The 27,762-nt window shown below is 42.3% G+C and overlaps 1 protein-coding gene across 2 annotated transcripts in view; it reads left to right on the top strand.

Moving 5' to 3' along the window:
- Positions 1-27,762, top strand: part of CTXN3 (cortexin 3) — a 79,846-nt gene that overhangs the window by 12,971 nt on the left and 39,113 nt on the right. The window contains exon 1 of one of the 2 annotated variants that reach the window (XM_082275833.1): positions 20,119-20,780. The exons of the other annotated variant lie outside the window; for it this stretch is intronic. Coding sequence (XP_082131959.1) covers positions 20,750-20,780 — 31 coding nt within the window. The 5' untranslated portion in view covers positions 20,119-20,749. Of the gene's footprint in view, positions 1-20,118; positions 20,781-27,762 lie in introns of those variants that run through there. 2 annotated transcript variants of the gene reach the window in all.

Consider the following 27,762-nt stretch of genomic DNA (forward strand, 5'->3'; position numbering starts at 1 on the left):
ATTTTGGTTGATTTCAATATCTTGGAGTAAGTAATCATTTGCTATGATATAAGTAATAAGATGCGTTTTTTTTAAGTGACATCTGGCTTGTGTCTAGATTTGCTAATGTTAATTGCTTTTATAATAAAGCTAACTTTCCAGAAATCAAATGGGAATACATTCCAAGCTAAGCTATTGAGCTTTGTAATCATCAGTCTTTTTTCATTAAAGCAGCTAAATCCAGCATGCAATGTGTGAAAAGGAGTCCAAAGCTCCTCCTGTTGGCTGGAAGAACATCATAAGTTCCTATGCAATATTTTATTCTTGCATGGGTAAAAAAATGTCAACCAAATTTAAGTTGCATTGTAAACGCTAAGCACATTAAACAAAGAAGTACAAACCACTATATATCCTCTTTAAGGAACATATTGCTCAAAGTTTGAAAAGGAATTTTCATTACCAATCATGTCACTTAAAAAGCCACAGACACTCTAAGTGTGTCTTTTTTATGATGATCTTCTGTTATATTCCCTATGGTTACCTTTGCTAAGGTCAGCATTTGAAAGACTGGAAAGTGAGACCCAGTATTATTTTAGAGAGAGCGCTCAGTGATGATTGTACAATGTTCTGTGAAATGTAATGCACCACTGCTTCTCATCTCAGAAATATAGCTTGTGACAGACTAGGACTGCTGAATTCAGCATAGAGTTGTCCTGACACATTGTGATTAGTAATACCTATAAATGCCACTGACATTTGGACCAATATTTATTAAGTACCAACTTCCTCCTGTTAAAGTCACTGCACCATGAGAATTATTTTGGCATACAATGTAGCCATGTGTTACATGGTTAGTAAAGATTATCCATTAGCCAAAAAACATCTATTTTTGTGTTATGCACTGAAATTAAACTTACTTTCCTCTTTCAATTCCTCAAGTACCAATTCTACTGTAAGCTGCAGTAAAATAGGCTTTGTAGGTCCCTGGGACCTGAGTTGTACTTGTCATATATAACATTTGTGGTTTCGTTCCTAAGGCAGGCAATAAAGTCAGTATATACTCTTCTTTTTCAATTTACTTTTTCTTTGGTTGTTCATTTCTGACTGAATTTAGAAGCAGAACCAGGGAAAAATAAATGTTGAAAATCCTGAGTAACCGAACATCCTGTAACTGTGGTAATATGTACCTTGTTCTGTCCTGGGAGAAATTATAAAGGCATATTCTGAGTATATCGTTCACAGTTTGATCCCATGGGGGTGGCATTACTGATAGGGATGGCCTTGCGGTTCACGGCGAATTTTGCTTGTTTGCAAATTTGCGAAAAGGCAGACTTTTGCCGATGTTCGCGGTGGCCATATTAGTGTACATTGGGGAGAACTTTGACCCATGACACAGCCATCAGGTGGAACGGGACAGCCAATTGAAACATTTCAGCACATGGACATGCCCCCTACCTTATAAATAGACCAGAGCTGGCTGCCATTTCACATTCTGCTTTTTGTCAGCGTAGGGAGAGGTTGGCGAGTGCATAAGGGACAGATTGCCAGTGACACAAATAGCTCTGTTAACCACTTGAGCCCCGGAGGATTTGGCTGCTCAAAGACCAGGGCCTATTTTGCGATTTGGCACTGTGTGATTTTAACGGACAATTGCGCAGTCATGCAACGCTGTACCCAAGTTAAATTGACGCCCTTTTTTCCCCAGAAACAGAGCTTTTTTTTGGTGGTATTTGATCACCTATGCGATCTTTACTTTTTGCGCTATAAACAAAAAACAGAGAGATAATTTTGAAAAAAACAATATTTTTCACATTTTTTATATGAAATTCCCCCCCAAAAAAATGTAAAAATCAAAATGTTTTAACATTTTAGGCCAATTTGTTTTCTGCTACATATTTTTGGAGAAAAAAGCCCAATAAGCGTATTTTGATTGGTTTGCGCAAAAGTTATTGCGTTTACTAACTACGGGAAAGATTTATGTCATTTTTATTGTTTTTTTTTAACTAGTAATGGCGGTGATCTGCGATTTTTTTTGCAGGACTGCGACTTTGCAGCAGACAGATCGCACCCTTGACTGACATTTTTGACACTTTTGGGGGTACCAGTGACATTACTACAGTAATCAGTGCTATACATATGCACTGTTACTGTAAAAATGACACTGGCAGGGAAGGTGTTAACTTTATTAGAGATCCAGGGAATAAGTGTGTCCCTAGGGGCGTGCTTCTAACTGTCAAGGGGCATGGCTTTTGATGTAAACACAGAGACATACGATCCTACATAGCAGGATCGTATGATCTCTGCAGTTACACCAGGGAGAATGACAGACGGCTTTGTTTACATCAGCCGCCTGCCTTTCTCCCTCTCCAGCGGGAGATCGCGAGTGGCCGGCGGACATCGGAGCCGCCGGTCACTCTCACAATGATGGCAGTGAAAAAGTGGGGACGGGAGCGCGCCTCCGGCGGCACGCGCTCGCCCTCTATTGGTTCGCGAGCGAGTGACGTACCGATATGTCACTTTGCCCAGGAGGGGCTGACCGCCGCAATATATGAACTTGCGGCAGTCGGCAAGTGGTTAAGATCCACAAAAGTCCTTTTCAGGGCTGGTATTTGGTATAGGTCTACTACAGTCTCTTTTCAGTTTAGGGACAGGTATGCTGTGTTCATCAGGGACATATCGGCAGTGACACAAATCGCTCTGTTAAGATCCACAAAAGTCCTTTTAAGGGCTGGTATTTGGTATAGGTCAACTACAGTCTCTTTCAGTTTAGGGACAGGTATGCTGTGTGCACCAGGGACAGATCGGCAGTGACACAAATCGCTCTGTTAAGGTCCACAAAAGTCATTTTAAGGGCTGCTATTTGGTATAGGTGTGCAGTGCACTATATAGGGGTGTAATCCACGTATAATATACTTTGTAATATAGAAAGCATATTATAGTGGATTTGTATTGTGCACTGTGCAGCATTGTGACTGGTGTGTTGAGCGTTGCTGCAGCAATACTACAAACAGTGACAAAAGCACTTTTACTGTATTTTAACTGGTGTGATAGACCAGTGGCCCCCCAATACCACATATTGAAGTGGGGTGTTATTTAACAGTACACTTTTCTAAGAGTGTATTGTAGTCCTGCAAAAATTTGGCCTCTTGCTGCGTTAAATGTGCTACACACAGTGACAACAGTTACTGGCCAATTATTTGTAGAACTGGTGTGATAAAGCTGTGGCCCCCCAATACCACAGATTGAAGAGGGGTGTTATCTGAGTATACTTTTATAAGTGTATTTGTGTCCTGCAACAATATTGCCTCTTTTGCAGCGTTAATTCTGATACAAACAGTGCCAAACTCCCTGGCCAATTTTTTGAACAACTGGTGTGATAAACCAGTGACCCCCCAATACCACATATTGAAGTGGGGTGTTATCTGAGTATACTTTTCTAAGTGTATTTGTGTCCTGAAAAAACATGGCCTCTTTTTCAAATTTTTGGGGGATTGATAAAATTTGGGGGATTGATAAATTCACCCCCCATTGGAGAGGTAGCCATATACACCGTGAGATTTCCCGGTTGGAAAACCGGTGGATTTTTAACATGAAGACATATGCCCCTTGGGGAATAAATATAGAGTGGGACGTGAACTGTTATATTAACAATAGTTGATTTTAGGTGATATATTTATTATGAATTTTTATGCTTTTTAAAAATTGTATCATGGTATTAACATTTTTATAGAGTCGGTTTTTTGATGTATTTCATAATCAGCCTTTTATTATTAATCCGTCTTGCTGATAGTGCCGACTTTTAATTATAAATGTTTACTTATTTATGATCATTTTGTGCCATATTATATTGTTTGTCCTTTATATGATTGCTTTCCGTATAGTCCTGTTCTGGTGGAGTGCGGGTGTTTTCCGCTTTTCCGCTTAGTCTCCAGGATGTTGGTTGTTAGTGGTGGTTTGAGGATGTCCGGTATTTGGTTGCGGTTAGACTGCACCTATTTCCGGCTTCCGGGGTCCGCTGCTGACTGACATCCAGTTTCCGGCTTGAGCTGAGTGGAGAGCACAAGCGGGTGGTTCCGCATTTGTCACTTCCGGCCAGGCTTCTTATATGCGTGCTGTCGTTCTGGCCGGGTCTGCCTCTGATGATGTCAATTACTTTGACGACACGCGTCAGGCGACCCGGGAACGAACAACACGCTACCTACACCGCGGTACCATATCTGTGACATGCTCATAATATTTTACTATGTGTGAGTACCAGTCTTATTTTCAATAAATGTTGTCCTATGCAGTCTACACTATTGCCCTCCTTTTTTTTGAGGTTATTGGAATTGGGACCATTTTGAAGCAAGTCTCGGTGTTATATCCTTCACTTGGCTATAGACACCATCTTGGTGTCAGCATATCAGGTCTGTTGGAGTTGGGATCCTTGAGATAATTTGGCGGTCCATCTTTTCCTGGCGTCCCTACCTGGATACATACACCGCTCTGGTTTAATTAATATCTGGTAAGCGCATAAGTGTGCACTTCACGATTGGGTGTTGGCTTTCTTTCACCTGCACAACCAGGATCTGGGATCTTGCTTCTTTATTTATATTTTCCCTTTTTCAATATATGGACTTTATTTGGACTTATATGGACGTTTTTATTTGTTAATACATTTGCTATTTATTCAGTGTTTGGCGCTACTACATTTCTTTATATGTTTATCAAGTTTGTAATCCACTTTTTAGTTGGCTGCCTACACCACTTTATTCATATTTATATATATTTTTATATATTTATGTGATTTTATTGTTCTTTTATTGAGTCCAATCGTCCGAGCGCAGATATCCATACCTCTTTATAAGTGTATTTGTGTCCTGCAACAATATTGCCTCTTTTGCTGTGTTAACTCTGATACACACAGTGCCAAACTCCCTGGCCAATTTTTTGAACAACTGGTGTGATAAACCAGTGGCCCCCCCAATACCACATATTGAATTGGGAAGTTATCTGAGTATACTTTCATAAGTGTATTTGTGTCCTGCAACAATATTGCCTCTTTTGCTGTGTTAACTCTGATACACACAGTGCCAAAATCACTGGCCAATTTTTTGAAACAACTGGTATGATAAACCAGTGGCCCGCCAATACCACATATTGCAGTGGGGTGTTATTTAACAGTATACTTTTCTAAGAGTGTATTTTAGTCATCTAAAAATGTGGCCTCTTTTGCTGTGTTAACTGTGCTACACACAGTAACAACAGTTACTGGCCAATTATTTGTAGAACTGGTGTGATAAACCTGTGGCCCCCCAATACCACTGATTGAAGCGGGGTGTTATATACCTTTTTCCAGATATACTGCGATTCTCTAGAGACTTTTGTCACAGGGTAATTTAAAAAATGACAGGCAGAGAAAGAGGCAGGCCCTTACGCAGGGGTGGTTGGGGTAGGGCAGGAGCAGTAGGCCGGAGCCAAAGTGTGAAGTTTCAGATGGTGCGTTCGATTACGTCAAAGGATGCACCAGACTTGGTTGAGTGGCTCACTCAGCCTTCCTATTCTGCACCTTCCTCATCCTCTCTATCTGCACCCTCTTCACTCTCTGCTGTGTGCACCCCCAAAGACACCACCACAAACACCACCACCACATACCCTCCGCTTGAGTCACTGGAATTACCTTCCGATCCATCACAAGACATTTGCGATGTGCAGCCATTGTTGGCATCGGATCAGGAAGAGGAGGTAGCAACAGCTGCCACTCAGCAGTCTGACGACAGTACCCAGATCAGCCCAAGGAGGTTGGTCCCCACTGTTGCTGCCTACTCCGAGATCTTAAATGTTAGTGGTGGGGAAGGTGATATGGATGATGACATGTCTATGGACGTCACATGGATGGCCACAAGAGAGGAAGAGGAGGGGAGTTCAGAGGGAGAGACGGACCAGCAGATAGGGAGGAGAGGAAGGTGGAACTTGCATTTCACAAAAGGTACTAAGCAGACTGCAAATGTATCAGGAGCGAGCCATCAACCATGTACAGTCACATCTGGCGCTCCCAGGACGCCGGCACATGGCTCCGCAGTGTGGGCTTTTTTTAATGTGTTCATTGCTGACAACAATGTTGCCATCTGCAGCCTTTGCAGTCAACGCATAAGTCGCGATAAGCCCAACACTCACCTAGGGACGACAGCCTTAAGAAGGCACCTGAACTCCCATTACCAAGCCCAGTGGGAGCAACACCGTCAGAACCCTACAAAGCCACACTCCAGGCTCTCACCGTCCGGCCTCTTCTCCTTCTCTTCTCTCCTCACAATTGTCCTCCACTCCACCTTCCATGATGCCGTAGTCACGTTGTTCTGGAAAAAGGCAGGCTTCTGTGGCCCAAATGTTGGAGCGTAAAAAAATGATGACGCCGGATAACCCTCTTGCCCAATGTTTGACTGCTGGCTTGTCGGAACTGATAGCCCACCAACTACTGCCATATCAACTGGTGGACTCGGATTCCTTTTGTAAATTTGTGGCCATTGGAACACCACAATGGAAGGTTCCAGGCAGGAAATATTTCTCGCAAAAGGGCATTCCAGAGCTGTATGGCCATGTTCAGCGGCAAGTGAATATATCTCTGGCACACAGTGTTGGTGCCAAGATACATCTGACCACAGACACATGGTCTAGCAAACACGGGCAGGGAAGGTATATCGCTTTTACTGTCCACTGGGTAAACCTTCTGACGACTGTCAAGCATGTAACCCGTGGCACCCGTGTAGATTTGGTTGTACCGCCATGGATTGCATGCAGGCCTGCCTCTTCTTCTCCTCCTCCTCCTCCTTCTCCTCCTCCATCCTCCCTCTCCTCCTCGGCTGACTCCTCCTTTTCCGCTGCCACCGTCTCTTTCACTGCACTGCCCAAGATCGCCAGAACCTATTCCATATGCCAGATGAGACGTTGCCATGCTGTGCTGCGTCCAAGAGCCACACTGGTCCTGCACTCCTTTCAGCTTTGCGTTCACAGGCAGATCAGTGGCTGACACCGCTGAATTTGACAGTTGGTAAAGTGGTGTGCGACAATGGTGCCAATCTGCTGAGTGCGCTCAAACAGGGCAAAATAACACATGTGCCATGCATGGCACACATCCTGAACTTGGTCGTGCAGCGATTCGTTGCCAAATACCCTGGGGTCCAGGACGTCTTGCGGCAGGCCAGGAAAATCTCGGGCCATTTCAGAAGATCTTACACAGCAATGGCTCGCCTTGCTGACATTCAGCGGCGACACAACCTGCCCGTCAGGTGTCTAATTTGTGACTGCCTAACGCGATGGAACACAACGTTGCATATGCTTGATAGGCTGCTCCAGCAGAAACGTGCAGTTAACAATTACCTGTACGAACTCTGCGGCAGGACAGGTTCTGGGGAGCTTGGGTTTTTTTTCACCTCGCCAGTGGCTGCTCATGTGGGACGCATGCAGACTTCTGCGGCCATTCGATGAGATCACCAAACTGGTCAGTCACGGCCAGTGCGCTATCAGTGACATTGTACCTTACGCCTTCTTTCTGGAGCATGCATTGCGTCGTGTCATTGATCAAGCCGTCGAAGAGCAGGAGCAGGAAGATGAGGAAGTCGAAGTGTTGGAGGAATTCCCAGTGGGTGCTACTCCACTTGAGACAAGTCAACAACAGGAGTCTGAAGAGGAGTCAGAGGAGGATGGTGCCGGGGGATGAGGAGGAGCAATAAGAGCATGCTTTAAACCTTTCTGGGATCCCTGGTGTTATCCGTAGATGGGGGGCAGGAGAACGAGGACGACATTATCCTGGATGATGAGCTGGAGCCAGGCCACTACACCGCTTCCAGTTTAGTGCGAATGGGGGCCTTCATGCTCCAGTGTTTTAAGGGGGACCCCCTTATAAAAAGCATAAAGGGCAAGGACCAGTACTGGGTGGCAACGTACTTAGACCCCCGGTACAAACAAAAAATGGCAAAAATGTTACCAGCATCACAGAGGGCATTCAGAATGCAGCACTTCCAGGCCTTGCTGCGAGAAATGCTGCATTCTGCTTTTGCGTGCGCTGGCAGAGGAATTTCCAGTCACAGAGAGACAGTTGCGGGTAGCAATCCAACAGCGCCTGCAAGAAGAGGGCGGTTTGAAGATGTCTTGGTCACTTCAGATATGAGATCCTTCTTTCAGCCGACCCATCGACAACTGTACTCCGGATCCAGCATCAGGGAACGCCTAGACTGACAGGTGTCCGACTACATCGGGTTAATGGTTGATGTGGACGCTCTGAGGAGCGATGAACCCCTGGACTACTGGGTGGGCAGGCTTGACCTCTGGCAAGAGCTTGCAAAATTTGCAATGGAACTGTTGGCTTGCACCCCATCCAGTGTCCTGTCCGAAAGGATGTTCAGCGCAGCAGGGAGGATCATAACCGATAAGCGTACTCGCCTATTTCATGACAGTGTAGACTACCTCACATTTATAAAAATGAATGAGGCATGGATCTCTGAGGAATCCAACACATGTGACTAGTAGACCATGTTTCATTGAAATTCCTCATGACAGGCCACAAATATCCGCCAGACCGCCATCCACCCACAACAATTCCTGGTCGTTGTCTTTTCTAAATACAGCGGCATAAAAGGCATTTCATTGAATGCCTAAGTTTTGGGGCCTTTCATGGCCGACAATTATTTTTTCTGTCAATGCCTAATGAACCTTCAGCCACAGAATACTACATTCTTAGCTGTCAGGTAAACCCATGTGGGCTAATTTTTGGGGCCCATACTGGCCGACACTTACTTCTGTATCCTGTGAATGCCTAATGTACCTCCAGCCACAGAATACTACGTTCTTAGCTGTCAGATAAAACCATGTGGGCTAATTTTTGTGGCCTATACTGGCCGACACTTACTTCTGTATCCTGTCAATGCCTAATGTACCTCCAGCCACCAAATACTACGTTCTTAGCTGTCAGGTAAACCCTTGTGGGCTAATTTTTGAGGCCTATACTGGCCAACACTTCTTTACCCTGTGAATGCCTAATGTACCTCCAGCCCCAGAATACTACGTTCTTAGCTGTCAGCTAAACCCATGTGGGCTCATTTTTGGGGCCTATACTGGCCGACACTTACTTCTGTATCCTGTGAATGCCTAATGAACCTTCAGCCACAGAATACTACATTCTTAGCTGTCAGGTAAACCCATGTGGGCTAATTTTTGGGGCCTATAGTGGCCGACACTTACCTCTGTATCCTGTGAATGCCTAATGAAACTTCAGCCACAGAATACTACATTCTTAGCTGTCATGTAAACCCATGTGGGCTAATTTTTGGGGCCTGGAATGGCTGACACTTACTTCTGTATCCTGTGAATGCCTAATGTACCTTCAGCCACAGAATACAACGTTCTTAGCTGTCAGGTAAACGCATGTGGGCTAATTTTTGGGGCCTGTACTGGCCGACACTTACTTCTTTATCGTGTGAATGCCTAATTTTTCAGACTGGAATTGAAAATCAATGGGTCTGTAAAGGTTCTGCCAAATTGTGGAATGGATGCGGACCCATTTTACAGATGTGTGAATGGACCCTATATGTATTTGACATGTATTTACCGGCTGCTCTCAGTTCTGGCTGATTTATGAAAAAAAAATACATTTTTTTTGCTGTAAAAAAATAAATAAGTTTTAGGGCAACTTTTTCAATTGCAATACTTCTGTTATGACATTGTCCATGTGGTGGGACTATTTGTGCACAGCTAGCAAGTCTTTTGTGGCTGCAAATATGACCTAAAGGTTTTTAAATTTCGCCTCCCATTAAAGTCAATGGGGCCCGCCGCGAACTTGCGGTTCGCGGATATTTGAGAAAATTTGCGGCTGACGTTCGCGAACCGCCCCAGCCGATGTTCGTCCATTACTAGTTACTGACTCCCACCAGGTTGGAGGAGCCCTGGCGATGCTCCCTTCCCCTGTGTGTAATTACACAAACCATTCTAAAAGTTTGATTCTTTTGATTATTTGTACTTGTTCATTTACACTTTTGGGCTTTGCAGGCTAACATATTATCTGTATGTCCTTTTTATTATGATATTCAATAAACATATTAAAAAGAAAATGTGGAACTCCTTTTCTGAGGTAGTAGTATTAGCTGAGAGTGTTATTACAATAAAAAAAAAAAGTTAGATGTCTTCCTTAGTGAGCATAATATACAGTGCCTTGCGAAAGTATTCGGCCCCCTTGAACTTTGCGAACTTTTGCCACATTTCAGGCTTTAAACATAAAGCTATAAAACTGTAATTTTTTGTGAAGAATCAACAAGTGGGACACAATCATGAAGTGGAATGAAATTATTGGATATTTCAAACTTTGTTTACAAATAAAAAACTGAAAAATTGGGCGTGCAAAATTATTCAGCCCCTTTACTTTCAGTGCAGCAAACTCTCTCCAAAAGTTCAGTGAGGATATCTGAATGATCCAATGTTGACCTAAATGACTAATGATGATAAATAGAATCCACCTGTGTGTAATCAAGTCTCTGTATAAATGAACCTGCACTGTGATAGTCTCAGAGGTCCGTTTAAAGCGCAGAGAACATCATGAACAACAAGGAACACACCAGGCAGGTCCGAGATACTGTTGTGGAGAAGTTTAAAGCCGGATTTTGATACAAAAAGATTTCCCAAGCTTTAAACATCCCAAGGAGCACCGTGCAAATGATAATATTGAAATGGAAGGAGTATCAGACCGCTGCAAATCTACGAAGACCTGGCCGTCCCTCTAAACTTTCAGCTCATACAAGGAGAAGACTGATCAGAGATGCAGCCAAGAGGCCCATGATCACTATGGATGAACTGCAGAGAGCTGAGGTGGGAGACTATGTCCATAGGACAACAATCAGTCGTATACTACACAAATCTGGCCTTTATGGAAGAGTGGCAAGAAGAAAGCAATTTTTTAAAGATATCCATAAAAAGTGTCGTTTAAAGTTTGCCACAAGCCACCTGGGAGACACACCAAACATGTGGAAGAAGGTGCTCTGGTCAGATGAAACCAAAATCGAACTTTTTGGCAATAATGCAAAACGTTATGTTTGGCATAAAAGCAACACAGCTCATCACCCTGAACACACCATCCCCACTGTCAAACATGGTGGTGGAAGCATCATGGTTTGGGCCTGCTTTTCTTCATCAGGGACAGGGAAGATGGTTAAAATTGATGGGAAGATGGATAAAGCCAAATACAGGACCATTCTGGAAGAAAACCTGATGGAGTCTGCAAAAGACCTGAGACTGGGACGGAGATTTGTCTTCCAACAAGACAATGATCCAAAACATAAAGCAAAATCTACAATGGAATGGTTCACAAATAAACATATCCAGGTGTTAGAATGGCCAAGTCAAAGTCCAGACCTGAATCCAATCGAGAATCTGTGGAAAGAACTGAAAACTGCTGTTCACAAACGCTCTCCATCCAACCTCACTGAGCTTGAGCTGTTTTGCAAGGAGGAATGGGCAAAAATTTCAGTCTCTCGATGTGCAAAACTGATAGAGACATACCCCAAGCGACTTATAGCTGTAATCGCAGCAAAAGGTGGCGCTACAAAGTATTAACTTCAGGGGCTGAATAATTTTGCACGCCCAATTTTTCAGTTTTTTATTTGTTAAAAATGTTTGAAATATCCAATAAATTTTGTTCCACTTCGTGATTGTGTCCCACTTGTTGTTGATTCTTCACAAAAAATTTCAGTTTTATATCTTTATGTTTGAAGCCTGAAATGTGGCAAAAGGTCGAAAAGTTCAAGGGGGCCGAATACTTTCGCAAGGCACTGTACCAGGGTTTGGGAACTCTTAGTGACTCAAACTCACACACAAACTCACACAAAACACTTTAAACAGGATAGACCTGTGCCTTTTTTTTTTCAATGGGGATGCTTTCTGTGCAGTCTTATTTGGAAGATTATTAAAACAATAACCATGGTAAGTTTTTCTCCAAGTGGGTTGTTCAGGGAGGTTGGGCCTGACCTAAAGGACAACTTGCACTAAAGGTAGGGCTTCCTATATAAGTTTTTTGTTTTTTAAAAATATATCCTTTAAGTTTATATAATGAAACACATTCAACACAATGAATTAAAGTGGTAGTAAAGTGTACAAACATGCTTTTGTTAAATGGGATTTGTGACATAATGTGCATACTACGACATTATGACTGCCTTACCTCTCAAACGGTGCCCTCTAGAATTAACCTGTCAGCACTTCTGGCACTTCCATCTTCGCCTAGTCTTTCTTCTGGGTTTGAGCTCCCTGGCCATGTGAATGGCCGGGTCTCGATGATGTCACTCCCTGCATGTGCATGTCAGTCACAATTGCGGCACAGCGCTCTCTGTATTAAGCATATAAGATATAGTTTGTAGACGCTATATCTTTTACGCAGACCAATACATATACACTTATCGGGATTTTTTTTTTTTTACCAAAGACATGTAGCAGAATACATTTTGACCAAAATTTATGAAGACATTCGATTTTTTTTTTATTTTTTATGGGATATGTTTTATAACAGGAAGTAAAAAATACAGTTTTTATAAAATTTTAAGTCTTTTTTTGTTTGTATCACAAAAAATAAAAAGCCAGCGATGTTCAAATACTGCCAAAAGAAATGAATTACCACCAAAAGAAATTTGTGTAAAAAAATGATATATTTTGTTTGGGTACAGTGTTACATGACCGTGCAATTACCAGTTAAAGTAGTGCAGTGCGGAATAGCAAAAAAGGGCCTGGTTATAAAGAGGGTAAAACCTTCCAGACCTTAAGTGGTTAATGCAGTTCAGAGCTGTATCACAACTGTCAGCTGCCACTAGCAGATTTTAGAAAATAATTTGTCCTCCGGGTCTCAGACAGTGAAAAAATAAAGCATACATTCTAGCATTGGGTAAATCCTCAGGATTCGCACTAAGTTTAAAAATCCTAAACGTTTGAATCCAAGCAACCAAAGGTGTTGAAGGCTCACCGAGTAGGAAACGATACAGGCTGCTGTGGAGATAGATGAAAGATGCTTGTCGCCAATCTTGTTGTGCCTTGTAATCTGGGAGGCAGAGTAGTTACTGAGGGGTTGATTTGCTAAAGGCAAATAGACTGTGGACTTTTGCAAGAGCTTTGGAAAAGTACCCAATCACGTGCAAGGAAAAAAAGAAAAAAAAAGCGACATTTTTGCTTGCACGTGATTCAATGATGGAAGTCAGTAGAGCTTCTGCTCATTTACTAATCTCTGGAGCAACTGCTCTTGCAGAGTGCAACTGCACTTTGCAAAGTAAAGTATTTTTTGCCTTTAGTAAATAAACCCCAAAGTTCAAGCATCTATAGAACACATGCAGTCTTCTGAGTATGTCATAACAGGAACAGGAACTACATTGTACAGAGTATAGAATGTATTATATAGAAAACAACTATAAATAGTGTTATCTACAGGCCAGAGGTATGAATACCTGTCAGTAATGAATTCAGTTTCTAAGTTTTGCAATTACAGTCATGTAACATCTTTAATGATTTAAGGAGTGGAGCCTGAACAAAAGCAGGTCGTCAATCATACACGAATCTAAAAAAAAAAAAAAAAAAACCTCTGACTGATACAAACTTAATTGCTTCCTGGCAGATTCCCAAGTCAAATGAGAGATTTACCGTGTGTTCAGACGAATGTCAAAAAGGAGGCACTTGGTGAGAATTTCTGACATGCACAAGTACCTTCCAACTGCTGGATATAAGCAATTGTAATGAGACAAATATCTCATAGCATAATTCTGCATTTGTTGGATGAGACTTCATAATATGCTGACCCAAAAGTTAGAAGCAGGTTTCAGGACACGCATGGTCATTGTTCTGTTGTGGTCCTTCAGCAGACCTCTAATGTTGGATATTGATTTAAATTCAGTGTCTTGTCCATCATTCCTGCATGCACTCTTAAGGAGAAAAGGAATAGGTAATAGGTTTAAGTATCAACTGACTATTCAAATATTTTTGGGTATGCTATGATTTCACAGGCGGTTTATTTTTAGAGAAAAGAAAGGTTGAATGGCCCAAAAGGATTTTCCATGTTGGTTGGCACTGTTTACTTGTATAAGCATGAATCAGTTGGTATTACTAGACATGGATTTGCATGTGCATCCAAAAAAAGGAAAAGGAGGTTTGGTGGCCAAATCATGAATTTCCATCTGACTGTTTTGTAAAGTCAGTAGCCCACTTTCTTGGAAGGCAGTTCTGCTTTACCAGACTAATGATCCTGTCATGAAACCCTGCTGAGAACAATTTATATTACTACTGGTTCTCATTATATTGTACTTTCAATTATTACTCATTTATTATGGAACTGTATCAGAAAGAGGATTCTTGTTCAAAACCATTGGCTATTGTGTTTTGAAGAAGTAGGGACTTCCAGGCAATATATTGGAAATGTCTCAAGTGATTCATCATGACCTTTTACTTTTTCATGTTCCATTGTGGGTATTCTCTCAGTATATGTTTTCCGTGTACAGCTAGCCTTGTTTCCGGAGTCTATCTCTTCACTCACAAAGCTTCTCTTACAAATCATACATATGACAATGACCATATATAGGGAGGGACCAAAAAAAAAAAGATAGGCTGGCATCCACTCAGATCTCATTTTCTTTTTTTTAGATGGTGCAAAACCACAATTTCTTAAAGCAACATGGTTGTTTAGTGCTCAGCTCTGTGGTCTTGCATCACGGGGTTCAGTTCTCACCAGGAGCACTATTCGTACCAGTTTAAATGGATTTCATCCACATGTTTCTATTTTTGTGCAGAAAACGATTAGATAATCAGCTTCTGAGAAAACTGAGACCAGTGTAAGTAAATCTATAGGCCTGTGATTAGACATTAGATGGTATGCTCCCTTGGGGAGAAGAACTGATGTGACTAGTTACCACTTTAGAAGTTTGGCAGTCACTGCTTCAGAGGCATGCTGCTCACTGAAAAGTACATGCTGACAGCAAACACCTGCAGGTTTAGCTTATATCTTGTGAAATACTCACAGATTTATTTTAGGAGGCTCTAGAGAGGGAAGGCAAGGGAACATCTTCTAATAATTCAAATAACAGATTTTAAAACTGACATTGGGCTCAATTTACAAAGCTATGGTGCAAGGGTAAGGACACTTATTTTAGCCATGAGAATTTCATTTTCATATCTCACTGGATTCATTTGAAAATAACTGTCACTTCTGTAAAAAATACCTCTATTTATCTTGGTGTTTAGCTCTGTGAATTGAGACTATTGTTAAAAAACACTATTTGTTATTTTACTCAATATGGAATAATGGAAATCTTTTAGACTACATGGAAAATCTAAATATTCAGGGTATGTTATGTAGCGCACCCCCTAAGGAGCCGCAAGTGTACTGGGATCCCCCATCCTGCACAGAAAACATACCTACAGTACATATCTAAAAAAAGAAATACTGTAAATTTTAAAGTGGAACTATACTGCATCTGAGCACCACAAACCAAAAAATGTTTTTTAAATTCATTTTTAATATTCAGATACCCTCGCTTCACAATATGCCTTGCGTGAATGTGTATATCACCCAACCCTTCACGCATTTTGTTTTATATACTATCTACAAGAAAATTAGCCCCTTATCAAATCACTAGGATTCTCTTGCAGTGGATTATAACAATATTCTCGATACTGACTTGCCTCTTACCCCCAGCATGCTCCTTATCCAGAATTATTGCATTGGGCGGGGGCATTGGTGCTTTAAACAGCCTTGGTGTACCTATGATGCTTTAAACATCCCCCTGAGAGGGTTAACTCTATAGTTTCTGATCTGCACAGGTCTTGTTCTTGAATTGACCTGGTGTTTGACAGCAAACCAATGCTAGTCCCCCTTAGGGCTACTTACCTGCAGGTATATCTGATCATTCCCCTCTTAAATTATTCTTCACTACGCTGGGGGTCAGTGGTCACCAGTTCATTAGCATTTAGCCACTAAGTGGATTCATGATGAAACAGTGCAGGAGGTCATGTTGGACAAGGTATCCCAATATTGGGAACTCCACTAAGAAACTGCTTCCAGTTTGATGGTTTGGGATGCCTTCAAGGCCTATGTCCAGGGTCATTACATCTCTGCGAGAGTGTGGGATTAGAGATGGCCTTGCTGTTCGCCCGGTGGCCGGTTCACGACGAACTTTGCGTGTTTGCAAATTTGCAAAATGCGAACGTTTGCCGATGTTCACGCTAATGTTCGCGAAGCCATGTACTTTTACATTCTGAAGAACTTTGACCCATGACACATCCATCAGGTGGTACAGGACAGCCAATTGAGACATTTCTGCACATGGACATACCCCTACCTTATAAATAGACCTGAGCTGGCTGCCATTTTACATTCTGTATTTTGTCAGTGTATGGAGAGGTCGCTGTGAAGAGCAGGGACAGACTTTTAGTGACACAAATTGCTAGGAAATTGGTCCAAAAAAGTCCTTTTAAGGACTGGTATAGGTGTACTATTCTTTGGTGTTCAGTATTTAGGGGTGTAATACACTTATAATATACTTTCTAATATAGAAAGCATATTATAGTGGATTTGTATTGTGCAGCATTGTGACTGGTGTGGTTATGCAGCAATACTACAACTACAAAGAGTGACAAATGTAGATGTGAACCAGGGCTTAGAGAACCAGGGTTTGGAGAACCAGGGCTTAGAGAACCAGGGCTTAGAGAACCAGAGTTTGGAGAACCAGGGCTTAGAGAACCAGCGGGGTGATACATATACTTTCAGAATAGTGTATTTGGGTACTGCAGAATTTTTTATTTTTTCTGTAACACAAAATATTAGATTATGAGATCGCAAATGCGCTTAATACTTCTGTTCTATCAGTGTCCATGTGGTGGGACTATGTGTGCACAGCTAGGAAGTATTTGGGGGCTGCAAAAATAACCTGAAGGTTTTTAAAGTCCGCCTGCCATTAAAGTCAATGGGGTTCACCGCGAACTTGCGGTTCGTGAATGTTTGAGCGTGAGCGGTGGCTGAGCCTCCCTTTTAAGCAGTGATCTCAGAAGTTGCCTTGCCCTCTAGGATGGTAAATTCAGATCCATCTGAAATATTGGAAGTATATAGAACTATTATGTGTGCCTATATAGTTCAATTTCTTCCTTACCGGCTGCCACCTTGCTAGGTACTCTGTGAGACATACATTTGCCCTCCTTTTCAGAGGCGAAGTGCAAAGAGCTAGGTAAAGAAATCTCTGTTACTGAGATTACCATTCAGTCATTTCCGAATAATAAAACTCCAGGGCCAATCGGCGTGCCAAGGGATTGGTACAAATTGAATGTCAAAGCCCGAGCACCGAGATTACATAAATTATCTACTGAGAGTCTAGAATGTATGTCTTTGCCTCCTTCCATGTACCAGGTTCATATTGTGCTGCCGCCCAAGCCCGGTGGGAACCCAATCCAGTGTGCCTCATATAGGCCAATTTTGCTTCTAAATTATGATTTGAAAATTTTAACTAAGGTACTGGCTACTAGGCTGATGAAAGTGATGCCTGCCTTGGTTAATATTGACCAAATGGGGTTCATGCCCAGAAAACTGACAGCTATTAATATCCACAGAGCATTTACTCACCTGCAACTCTCTTCAAGTGACTCCTCTACCCATATGATGGACACATTAGATATTGAGAAGGCATTCGACTCTGTGAACTGTATGGCCACGGTATTGGAAGGTATGGGCTTTGGTCCAAATTTTTGTAAAGGGCTTGAGATGCTTTACAACCGCCCTAACTGCTCAAATTTAACCGGGTGTCATGCTCTCCTCTCTCAGTAAGAAGGGTGACAAGACAGGGGTGCCCACTCTACCCAGCTTTATTTGCCTTAATGATGGAAACCATGTAGTTGGCAATTAGGCAGTCCTCCCCAGGTGGAAGGCTTCAGAGTGCGTACCACTGTAAAAAATTAGCGTTATACACGGACAATTTGGTTCTTTTCCTGAATAATCCTGGACCATCCCTTAAGGAGCCCCTTAGTCTTATGTCCTTTTTTCTGGTCTCTCAGGCCTGAGTGTTAATTGGGACAAGTCCTAAATTATCCCCATTGATGTTGACGTATAGGCAGTTCTTAATCCTACTTTGCCTCTAAATACAAACATCAATAATAAGTCATCAGAGCTGTTTCAATCAATCATAGGGAGCTGCAATGAGTGCCAGCGGTGTTACCTCTGAGAAAAAACCCACAGTGCTCTGAGAATCCTTTTTCATGTATTAAATGTTTGTAGGGCAGGTGGGTGACATTGTCCATTTCCCCCTCCTTGTTGGGTGCCAAGGAGGCATAGGAGGCCTACCCTGGCGTGGGTTCTTCTAGGCTACGCTAGGCACGCTAGATAGGGTCACTGCCTTACACATGGGGTACCTTTACTTGTGCCATGCTCGCCTATGCCTTAGGAAAAGGTGGAAGTTTCTTTCAGGGATAATTAAACCTTAAAGTGGACCTCTAACTCAAACATGGCCATACACTGCATACACTTGAACAAATGACTGAACTCTAGTTAATTCTCTTAATGTTAATGTACACCACTACTTTTGCATTTAGGAGTGACACGCTGAGCTGCTATCTCATTCCCAGTAACGGAATTGGGCCCACTGTGCACCTAGCGTGGGCTCCAAGCACTCAATCCCCTAACGCACTCAATCCCCTAACTCTTGCTTTTTCGCACCTGTGCTCAGGTTGGGAACCTCTGCATGCTGATCCACTCCTGTTGCTATGGAAGACAGTCTACCAGGGGAGATATTGTTTCCCTAACATCCCTAGTCCCTAACTCAGGCTTTTGGCTGCCCCAGCATACCTGCACAGGAAAGAGTCCATTACTGGTTGAGTCTATCTTGGCAGTATCCAGCAGCTGGTTTTCTTCAGAGTGAACTTCATGTCCCAGCAATCCCCCTACATGTGGACGATTCCTAGAGGCAGGCCAGGCTCCATCTGGCAGCTGAAGCAGCTCTCTGAAGTGGCTGAAGATTACATGTTGAGTCTTGTCGGTGTGTCTGTGTCTGCTGTAAGACTCTGTGGCTTAGCAGTACCCCAGCAGTTTCTTGTACAGGCTCCTCTCCCCTCTCCCTGCAGGCAGGTGGCTGTTGGCTGAACAGTCTACATCTAAAGCTGTCAGCCTCTCCCTCTCCCCATGCAGCCGGGAGTTATCTGGGCAGAGCCTCCTTCCTGAATATATTAGCATAGGGAGGGCGGGGGCAGGGCCCCACAGAAAGACTGCCACCTGCATTAACTCCTTCCTTCCCGACTAGGGCAGAAGCTGTCCCACCAACCAGCATTTCAACTTGCTTACATATTTATTTGAAAAAAAAAGATGACACGTATGTAGTAAAAAAAAATGCTAATAAAAAGTTAAAAAACTCAAACTAAAAAAAAAAAAAAAGAACTGACCGAAAACCCAACGTTATCCCCTTCAAAGAATGCTCTTTAAAGGGCTTGGTTAGAATCCCTGACTGCCGTTCTACGACATATGTTCAAAACCATTCTAAATCTGTTATTTAGCTGGCAGGAAGTTAAAGTTGAAAACAACCCTATAGAAAGTATAAGTCAGTATATTGGGTGTTTTGATATGTCAAGCATGAGTATTAGGTCTCATTCACATGGCTGTCCAAAGCCAAAACCCTTTTGCCCCCTGCCCATAATTATATGTTGATCTAGGGGGTGTATGACTCTGTGAATAATACATTACCCAAAATGTGAATCAAAAAGTTACAAATATTAAACAAAAAAAGAAACAAAATACTAACACACACTCACATATTTTACAATTTATCAGTGTGCAAAAACATCTTGGGTTAGGAAAAAAATCCAAACTTCCCCCTTCATACTGTCACAGAAAGGCAGGTAATCAATACAGAATCACTAAAACAAATCAGATTTTCAGACAACACTAGTTGGATGATTACCTAGTCAGTTACTGATTAGTTTGTAAGTTTACATATGCATCAATCAAAGAGTACAGCACTATCAAACAGTACACAAGTCAGCATGATTTGTCTTTCCAGGGGATGTTAGGCCCAGGAGCTGTCATTCACTCTGGACTGATCCACCCCTGCATACATGTTATATCCACTAAGTAATTGGAATCTAAGTGTGTCTAGCCGTTCAATGGTGCTGACAGGGGCTGCAGGACTGTGAGTGGCATTTGTTTATAGGCCCAGTCAATCCTTAGGTTCTCTCAATCTAATTTTTTTAGAGGGTCAGGCAGTCAAAAGAAAGTGACGTGTCTTATATGTTTTTCAATTATATGACATGTGGTCATGTCTGAAGGACACAAATAAGGATCAACGTGAAGTCTGGCTAGCATAAGAGTGCTAATTGGAATGAAAAAAAAAAGCTGATTGCTGACAGTAATCAATAAAGTGGGAGAGGTACATTTTCTAAACGCATGGCTGTGTATGGTGTGGGAATACCCTGCGAAGTCTGTACTGCCTGTGAATTTCAATGTCCTTCTGAAGAGGATTTCAGACAAGCTGCACGACTGCTTCTCAGCTGTGGAATACATTGAAGCGAAGGGCTGCTGAGATAGAATGGAAATCAGACTCTGCCTTTCAGAACATGCAGCAGCAACATCAGCTCATGACATCTAACATTCACCAGATACAAGCTGATCGAAAAGTTACTTCCATTTTATTGCTTTCCGAACACGATGGCCAAAATGTCGGGCTTTAAGCTGCCCTTTCTGCACTGTGTTCAAAATGATTTAGCAGGAATAAAACTTGAAGATTCGTGTACATAACACATACTCCTGGGAATGGACCAAGTTTTCTATCGACTAGAACAAGGTACCGGAGTTAAAATTCATACAAGCTTAGTAACATGTTATTCTTTTTTTGCAAATGCATTGCTTAGGTCAGGTTTCAAAGTGCTGCATGGCTAATATATACTGCTATACATACAACTTACTTCTATATAACGTTAGCTCCTAGTTAGAGGAAGGTCCTTATGATTGAGTTCATATAGGAAGAATAACAGGTGTATATCTGAATGCTGAGATCAACTCTACAGACATTATGCTAGTAGACTCACCATCAGAATGTACAATGTAGAGTATATGACACTGCAACATTCCATAAAAAATGCTGGAAGAAACCTGTATATCAGGTACTCTGACAACCCATCTGAACAATTGTATAATATTTCCATCTTAAGTTTTATCTCAATGCTATTCCATTCATATTATATGCCATTTCCTATGATAATAGTAATAATATTATATTATGTTTATATGGTAAAACTGGTATGCGTAGCAAGCTTCATTTTAAAACTTGGGAGTATACTAGCTGTCATGTCTGTACATTAAAACTTTATTGCTAATTACAACATAGCTATATCTGCAGCTGACAACAAGAATCACATGCAGAAGAAGAAAATTAATATTACAGTGTGATATTTATAGCTCCTTATGAACGGCTGAGAAATTATTTAAAGGCAGTATAATGATATAGAGTATCTAATGAAAGTTTTAGAATAGAACAATGCGATTAGAGGAGAAGCGTTTTAACCTCAGGCAACGCGGGGGGTTCTTTACTGTTAGGGCAACAAGATTGTGGAATTCTCTACCACAAGAGGTGGTTTCTGCGGGTAGTATGGTGGCTTTCAAAAGACTCTTAGACTTACATCTCAAGGATCAGAACATTCAGGGGTATGGGAGATGATTACAGCCACACATGCCTACACAGGTTGAACTGGATGGACTATTGTCTTTATTCAACCTCACCTACTATGTAACTATGTAACTATGTAACTATGAATATCAAATACTGATCATTTTCTATGTTCCATTTAAACAGACTGCAGATCACACAGGAATTAATAAAATAATGCTGTACCATTTGATGGGCAAATCGTAAAAGAAATACTCCTGATATTAACTATAGGCTCGGAGAGGAAGCATTGCCAACCAGCAACACAGATGCAAGGAATAGGAGGGTGAAGGCTCCAAGGGTGACTTGCCACAAACATAAAAAGCTTAATATAGGATTAGGTTGTGCAGGTGAAGAAGGCATTTCTTCTGATTAGTTTTGTAATTGTGACAAGAATCGATGGTAGAGGGAGTTTGGTTTCATGCAGAGGCATTAGAAGTAATCTCAATGTAAGTACTTCCAAAATATACAATAATTGGATTTGTCAGAGCATTGCCAAGGCTTTATGAGAAAGAAAATAAGGGAGGCTGTTAAATACACTAGATTTTTCTGCAAACAAAACAACGGCATCATTACAATTCTTAGCATTGGTCAGTAATGTAGAGAAAGAAATACTTTTTGCAGTTTATCTCTACATATACCAGCAATGTATCAGTATTATACTAGTACTCACAGAACAGGATTTAATAATTACAAATAATTTCTAATTAGATTTTATGTTGTTCCTAGAGCTAACATTTTACAGTCCCCAAGTAAATGCAATGCATATGAGTCTTATTAGGAAACTAATCTTTTTGAAGTGCCAGAAAAATAATAATGACACTGACGCCTATATGTTTGGTGAATATGACTCTCGCCAAACATTCTATGGTGGTAAATCAATCACTGAGAATGTCAGATTATCTGCTTTATAAATGTGCCCATAGTTCTGGCTCAAAAATAAATCATCGTATAATTTTATGCTTAGGCAAACTAATTTATTGGTGAACTTGACATTGATTAAATAGACACTTTATGCTTTTTTATGTACATTTGTCATGCATTTGGAAAATCCTCAAACTTAGTGAAACTACATCCTCTATACGCTCTGCTGGAAACTGTTGAATGTAAAATCTGGAAAGAAGAAGCAACAGTGCTTAGACCCCCAAGCGAGCAATGTTATACATTCTGGGACACCAGCTCTCGGTCTGCCATTGTTTTGGGGAATTACAGATATAAAAATCCCACTAAGCCTGCATTCACACCTGAGCACATTCCTTGATCTTGAAGTGTTTTTTTTTTTAGACTTTTTTTGGGCAAGCTTAGTAGAGGAGTTCTAGAGGGGAGAGGAGTTCTTCAGACACACAAATGTGCGAAAATGAACTTAACACATGTATACTAGCTCTCCCCTTGAAGTCTATGGGGCCAAAAATGCATGAATACACTAAAAAACCAAACTAAACAAAACAAAAAGAAAGCTCTTGTACTTTTTTTGAGCATAGGGCTACAAGTGTGAACAGGGACAATTAGAAGCAAAGGGACTCTGTTGATTCATGTTGAGCACAGTGAGTGAGGCATGGGATAATGAGCTGAAAAGGCCTAGGTGTAAATGGAGGCTAAAACCTTACTGGTCCAAAGACCCATCTGACTGTCTGAAAATCTACAGGGTAAATTCTAAGACTTCACCCTGGGGCCCTATCTGGCCATGTAACAAAGTGTATTTTACTTGTAAATATGCAAGCACTCAAAAGATAACAAGGTGGGCAGAACAAGTCATACTGTTTTTCTAAACCTCCCATTCACACCTGAGCGTATTGCTTTACTGGCAGTTTTTTAGGCTATTTTGCAGCTTTTACAAGCTTTTTAAAAGCGTTTTAGAAGTGTATTACTAGCGTTTTACAGCTTTAGGCCTTTTTGTTTAGCCAATAGAAAGCACTGGGGGAAAGAGAGGGAGAAGAAATTAGGGGTAGAGAGCTGCTATTTAAGCAAACAATGCTCACAAATGCTTGTAAAACGCTTGTAAAACACTCAAGTCAGGTGTTTACATTGAAGTCTATGGGGCCAAAAACGCTTGTAATCTGTTAAACAGAAGCTCATGTACTATTTTTAGACTTCAGGTGTTTTGCTTCAGGTGACTAACATGCTCAGATGTGAAAAGGGACCATTTAAATGAATATGATTTGGCTTGTTGAGCGTTTTAGAGCTACAAGCTTCAAGCAGAAAATCGCTCAGGTGTGAAAAGGGCCTCATTCAAAAAAATTTGCATTATTCAACACATATCAGTTTGTAAGATGGCTGTGCTATTTTTTTTGCCTTCTTACTGTTCAATGACAATGCTAAATCTAACCAACAGCAACAAAAAGACTTTGGTGATAGCTAGAATGAAATGTGGAATTTTAAAAAGCTTTCTATAAACGTTTCTTGTGTAAAGATCAGGTCTGGAACATTACTCATGTCCAATCCCTTCTTGTAAAGGGTGTCTGAATATTTTAGTTGAGAAGATCACTGATTTCTAAGAACTATGTCAGCACCCTTATGGACATTGCAAGTGAAATATTTCCAAATGAAATGCAGATGTTCCAACAAAGAGTTAAAGAGGAGTGTTACGACACCCCAAAGTATGAAAGGGGTTACAGCCGTCTAGGATAATCCACTCCCAAACACCCGGACAGCTATCGACCACTCCAATCCGCCATACATGAAGCACATCAACAATTCCCCCCCAAGTACGAGACAATGCTCTGTAGTGAGGTTTGATCAAGAGTAACTCTCTTCTCTTTTATTGCAAGAAACACACACTTATATATACTTTGAGAATACCACATGAACAATGACTGTGTAATTACAGCCAGGTGAGCTCATTAGCATGCTTATCAATAGTCTCAGACTCTATTAACATACTGTCCTATTTTAGACAAAAGCACTGAGTTAATCAGTAGACATTCTTTAGGAGGGGGCTGCTGGAAGCAACCCCCCCCCCTCAATCTGCAGCTAATACCCATTGAATTTGCAGACATAGTGACAACCTCTTTAAAGGAATTTGGAGCGTAGCAGCTAAAACATAGGGGAACAAAGTCTTTTAAAGCCTGGTCCATAGTCCAAAGGCAGCAGGCGGGCAACCAGGCTCCTCCAATGCAATGGGGCAAGATTGGTCTCGTCACATCTCTCCCCCTTTCCAAAAAGACTAACAGGGTACCTGACCTCCTGCCGGTCAGTGCCCTCGTTAGTCCAGCAGCCCACCCACAAAGCAGAAAACACAGTACAGCCCACTCACAATAAATGGTCACTACACCTGGGTAGAGGAGAAATTTGTCCATGTCCAGGTGCCTCACCTTGGCTGTGTGGGAGACTGGCAGACTGCCTTGGTGGGTTGCTGAGTGGGCAAGGACCAGCGGTACTCTGCCCTGGTGCCAGCGCTACCACAGAAGTAGCCTGGTTGGAGACGGGTTGTTGGAGGGGGAGACCGACTGTCTCCCCTTTAGATACACCACCATGCTGCTGTGGCGGAAGACCGACTGTCTTCCCTTTGGCTAAACAGCCCTGTTGCTGGGGGTCAGGACCGACTGTCCCTACCCCCTGTGCTGTGAGTGCAGAGACCACGGTCCCATCTGCACTGTTGGGGGGCTTACTGTCTCCCCCTGGTATGTTAAGCTGCTGCTGTGGGATGGAGACTGGGCTCCCAATTCCCAATAGCTCAATCTGCCGCTGGGGGACAGGACCAACCGTGTCTGCCCCCTGTAAGTCAATCAGCCGCTGAGGGATGGAGACTGCGCTCCCAATTCCCTGGATATCACTCTGCCAATGGGGAGAGGGGGTAACAAGCTCCTCTCCCAAATATACTTCCAGCCCCTGGGGAGGGAGACCGACTGTCTCTGCTCCCAATACAGTGTCCTGTTGCTGAGGAAAGGAGACTGGGCTCTCTGTTTCCTGCAGGACACTCTGCTGCTGTGGGATGGAGACTGAGCTCCCAATTCCCAACAAATCAATCTGCTGCTGGGCGACAGGACTGACTGTCTCTGCCCCCTGTAACTCAGCCTGCCGCTGGAGAATGGAGACTGGGCTCCCAATTCCCAATAAATCAGGCTGCCGCTGGGGAATGGAGACTGGATTCTCCTCTTCCCTTAACTGTACCTGCCGCTGGAGTTCCTCCCAACGTGCCAGCTGGCCCTCTCTCTCTGCCCTGTCTAGCAGAGTCCCGAACACTAAGTTCTTCGCGAACCGCTTGGATCTCTCCAGTGGATTGGGTCCGAAGAAGCTCATCCGTAACCACATCATACGGTCATATTCTTTCAGAGAATATCTGTACTCCACTGCTGGTTCCATGCTGGTGCTGTCAGGGTCGCTGTACTGGGACATGCGTTGCCCTCAATTGTAAAATCCAGAGCAATGGTGTCCCCTGTAGCTGTCCTTCTGGCTGTAGGATCGATCCCACCGCTGCCACCAATTGTTACGACACCCCAAAGTATGAAAGGGGTTACAGCCGTCTAGGATAATCCACTCCCAAACACCCGGACAGCTATCGACCACTCCAATCCGCCATACATGAAGCACATCAATAATTCCCCCCCAAATACGAGACAATGCTCTGTAGTGAGGTTTGATCAAGAGTAACTCTCTTCTCTTTTATTGCAAGAAACACACACTTATATATACTTTGAGAATACCACATGAACAATGACTGTGTAATTACAGCCAGGTGAGCTCATTAACATGCTTATCAATAGTCTCAGACTCTATTAACATACTGTCCTATTTTAGACAAAAGCACTGAGTTAATCAGTAGACATTCTTTAGGAGGGGGCTGCTGGAAGCAACCCCCCCCCCCCTCAATCTGCAGCTAATACCCATTGAATTTGCAGACATAGTGACAACCTCTTTAAAGGAATTTGGAGCGTAGCAGCTAAAACATAGGGGAACAAAGTCTTTTAAAGCCTGGTCCATAGTCCAAAGGCAGCAGGCGGGCAACCAGGCTTCTCCAATGCAATGGGGCAAGATTGGTCTCGTCACATCGAGCTCCAGTCATACTTGTGAAAATAAAAAGTTAGCAGCTACAAAAACTGTAGCTGCTGACTTTTAATCAACAGACAGTCACTTGTTCAAGGATTCAACACTGTGCTCACCCAAGCTGTTTTTTCCACCAGACTTCAGTCCCCGGTGCTGGCATTCTAATTGTTGGCACCTGGCTGTGACAGGCTGGCCTTCACAACCGCTGCCGACTGTGCATGCGTGAGCCGTGCTGGGCTTTATGAATATACCCACATGCTTCTGGGACCTGTGACGTATCCCAAAAGACTGCGGGGAGAGAGGGTGGGAGTAGAACTTCCACTCAGATCGTCTAGGCAATCCAAGCAAAAGGGGGGAAGGTACCTGTTGAAAAAAGGTGCACACTTCCAACCCCCATATAAATATGTCCAAAATATTGCAGAGAAATGGTGGAGGAGAGAAACAGTAGAACTCCAACTTCCTCTTTTGGTTTTGGGTGAAGTTCTGCTTTAATGATCTATAGATGCACACAGGGAGAAACAACTTTTGTTGCAAAGGTGGCTTCATGGAACACTGCAAGAGGAAGGAGCCACCCTAAAACAGGAAACCTGGGGTAGTGGTCGTGGCATCAGATTAAACAGGAACATAGGTGAGGATCATAAAGAAGCTGCATATTCAGTAATTAAACTAGCTATTAAATCAGCTGCTGAATGTGCTTGAAAAAAAGGGTTTAACATCACTTTAATAAATAAAGTGAAAATGCATTCACTCCAAGCATCCACTCATATGGAAAAATAATCTAGTTTTTCTATTTTCTTTGCACTTGGTACCAACTAATCTAAGTAAACATTGATTAAATTGTACAGCATGGAATACACAAAAAAGGAGCTAAGAAGTATTTAGTGTAGGCAAATCTATAACTGCTGTATGTACTACAGGTGACTCTCAAGACATTCTAACAGGTTTGACTGTTTCATGCCTGTTTTGTAAGGTTTATAACAACCCATTGCAGTACTCCCTCAGAGCTCTGCTCCTCCAATGGGGGACGGAGTTCAAACTCAGTGGAGCAGCAGAGGAACACGATAAAGCTGAATATTAGTTGGTGTGAGTTTGCTCCTAGGAAATAATCTGTCACGTTGCCCTGGAGGGTCAAATGGCA

Source organism: Pelophylax lessonae (assembly GCF_965119305.1).
Source record: "Pelophylax lessonae genome assembly, chromosome: 1".
Classification (NCBI taxonomy): Eukaryota; Metazoa; Chordata; class Amphibia; order Anura; family Ranidae; genus Pelophylax; species Pelophylax lessonae.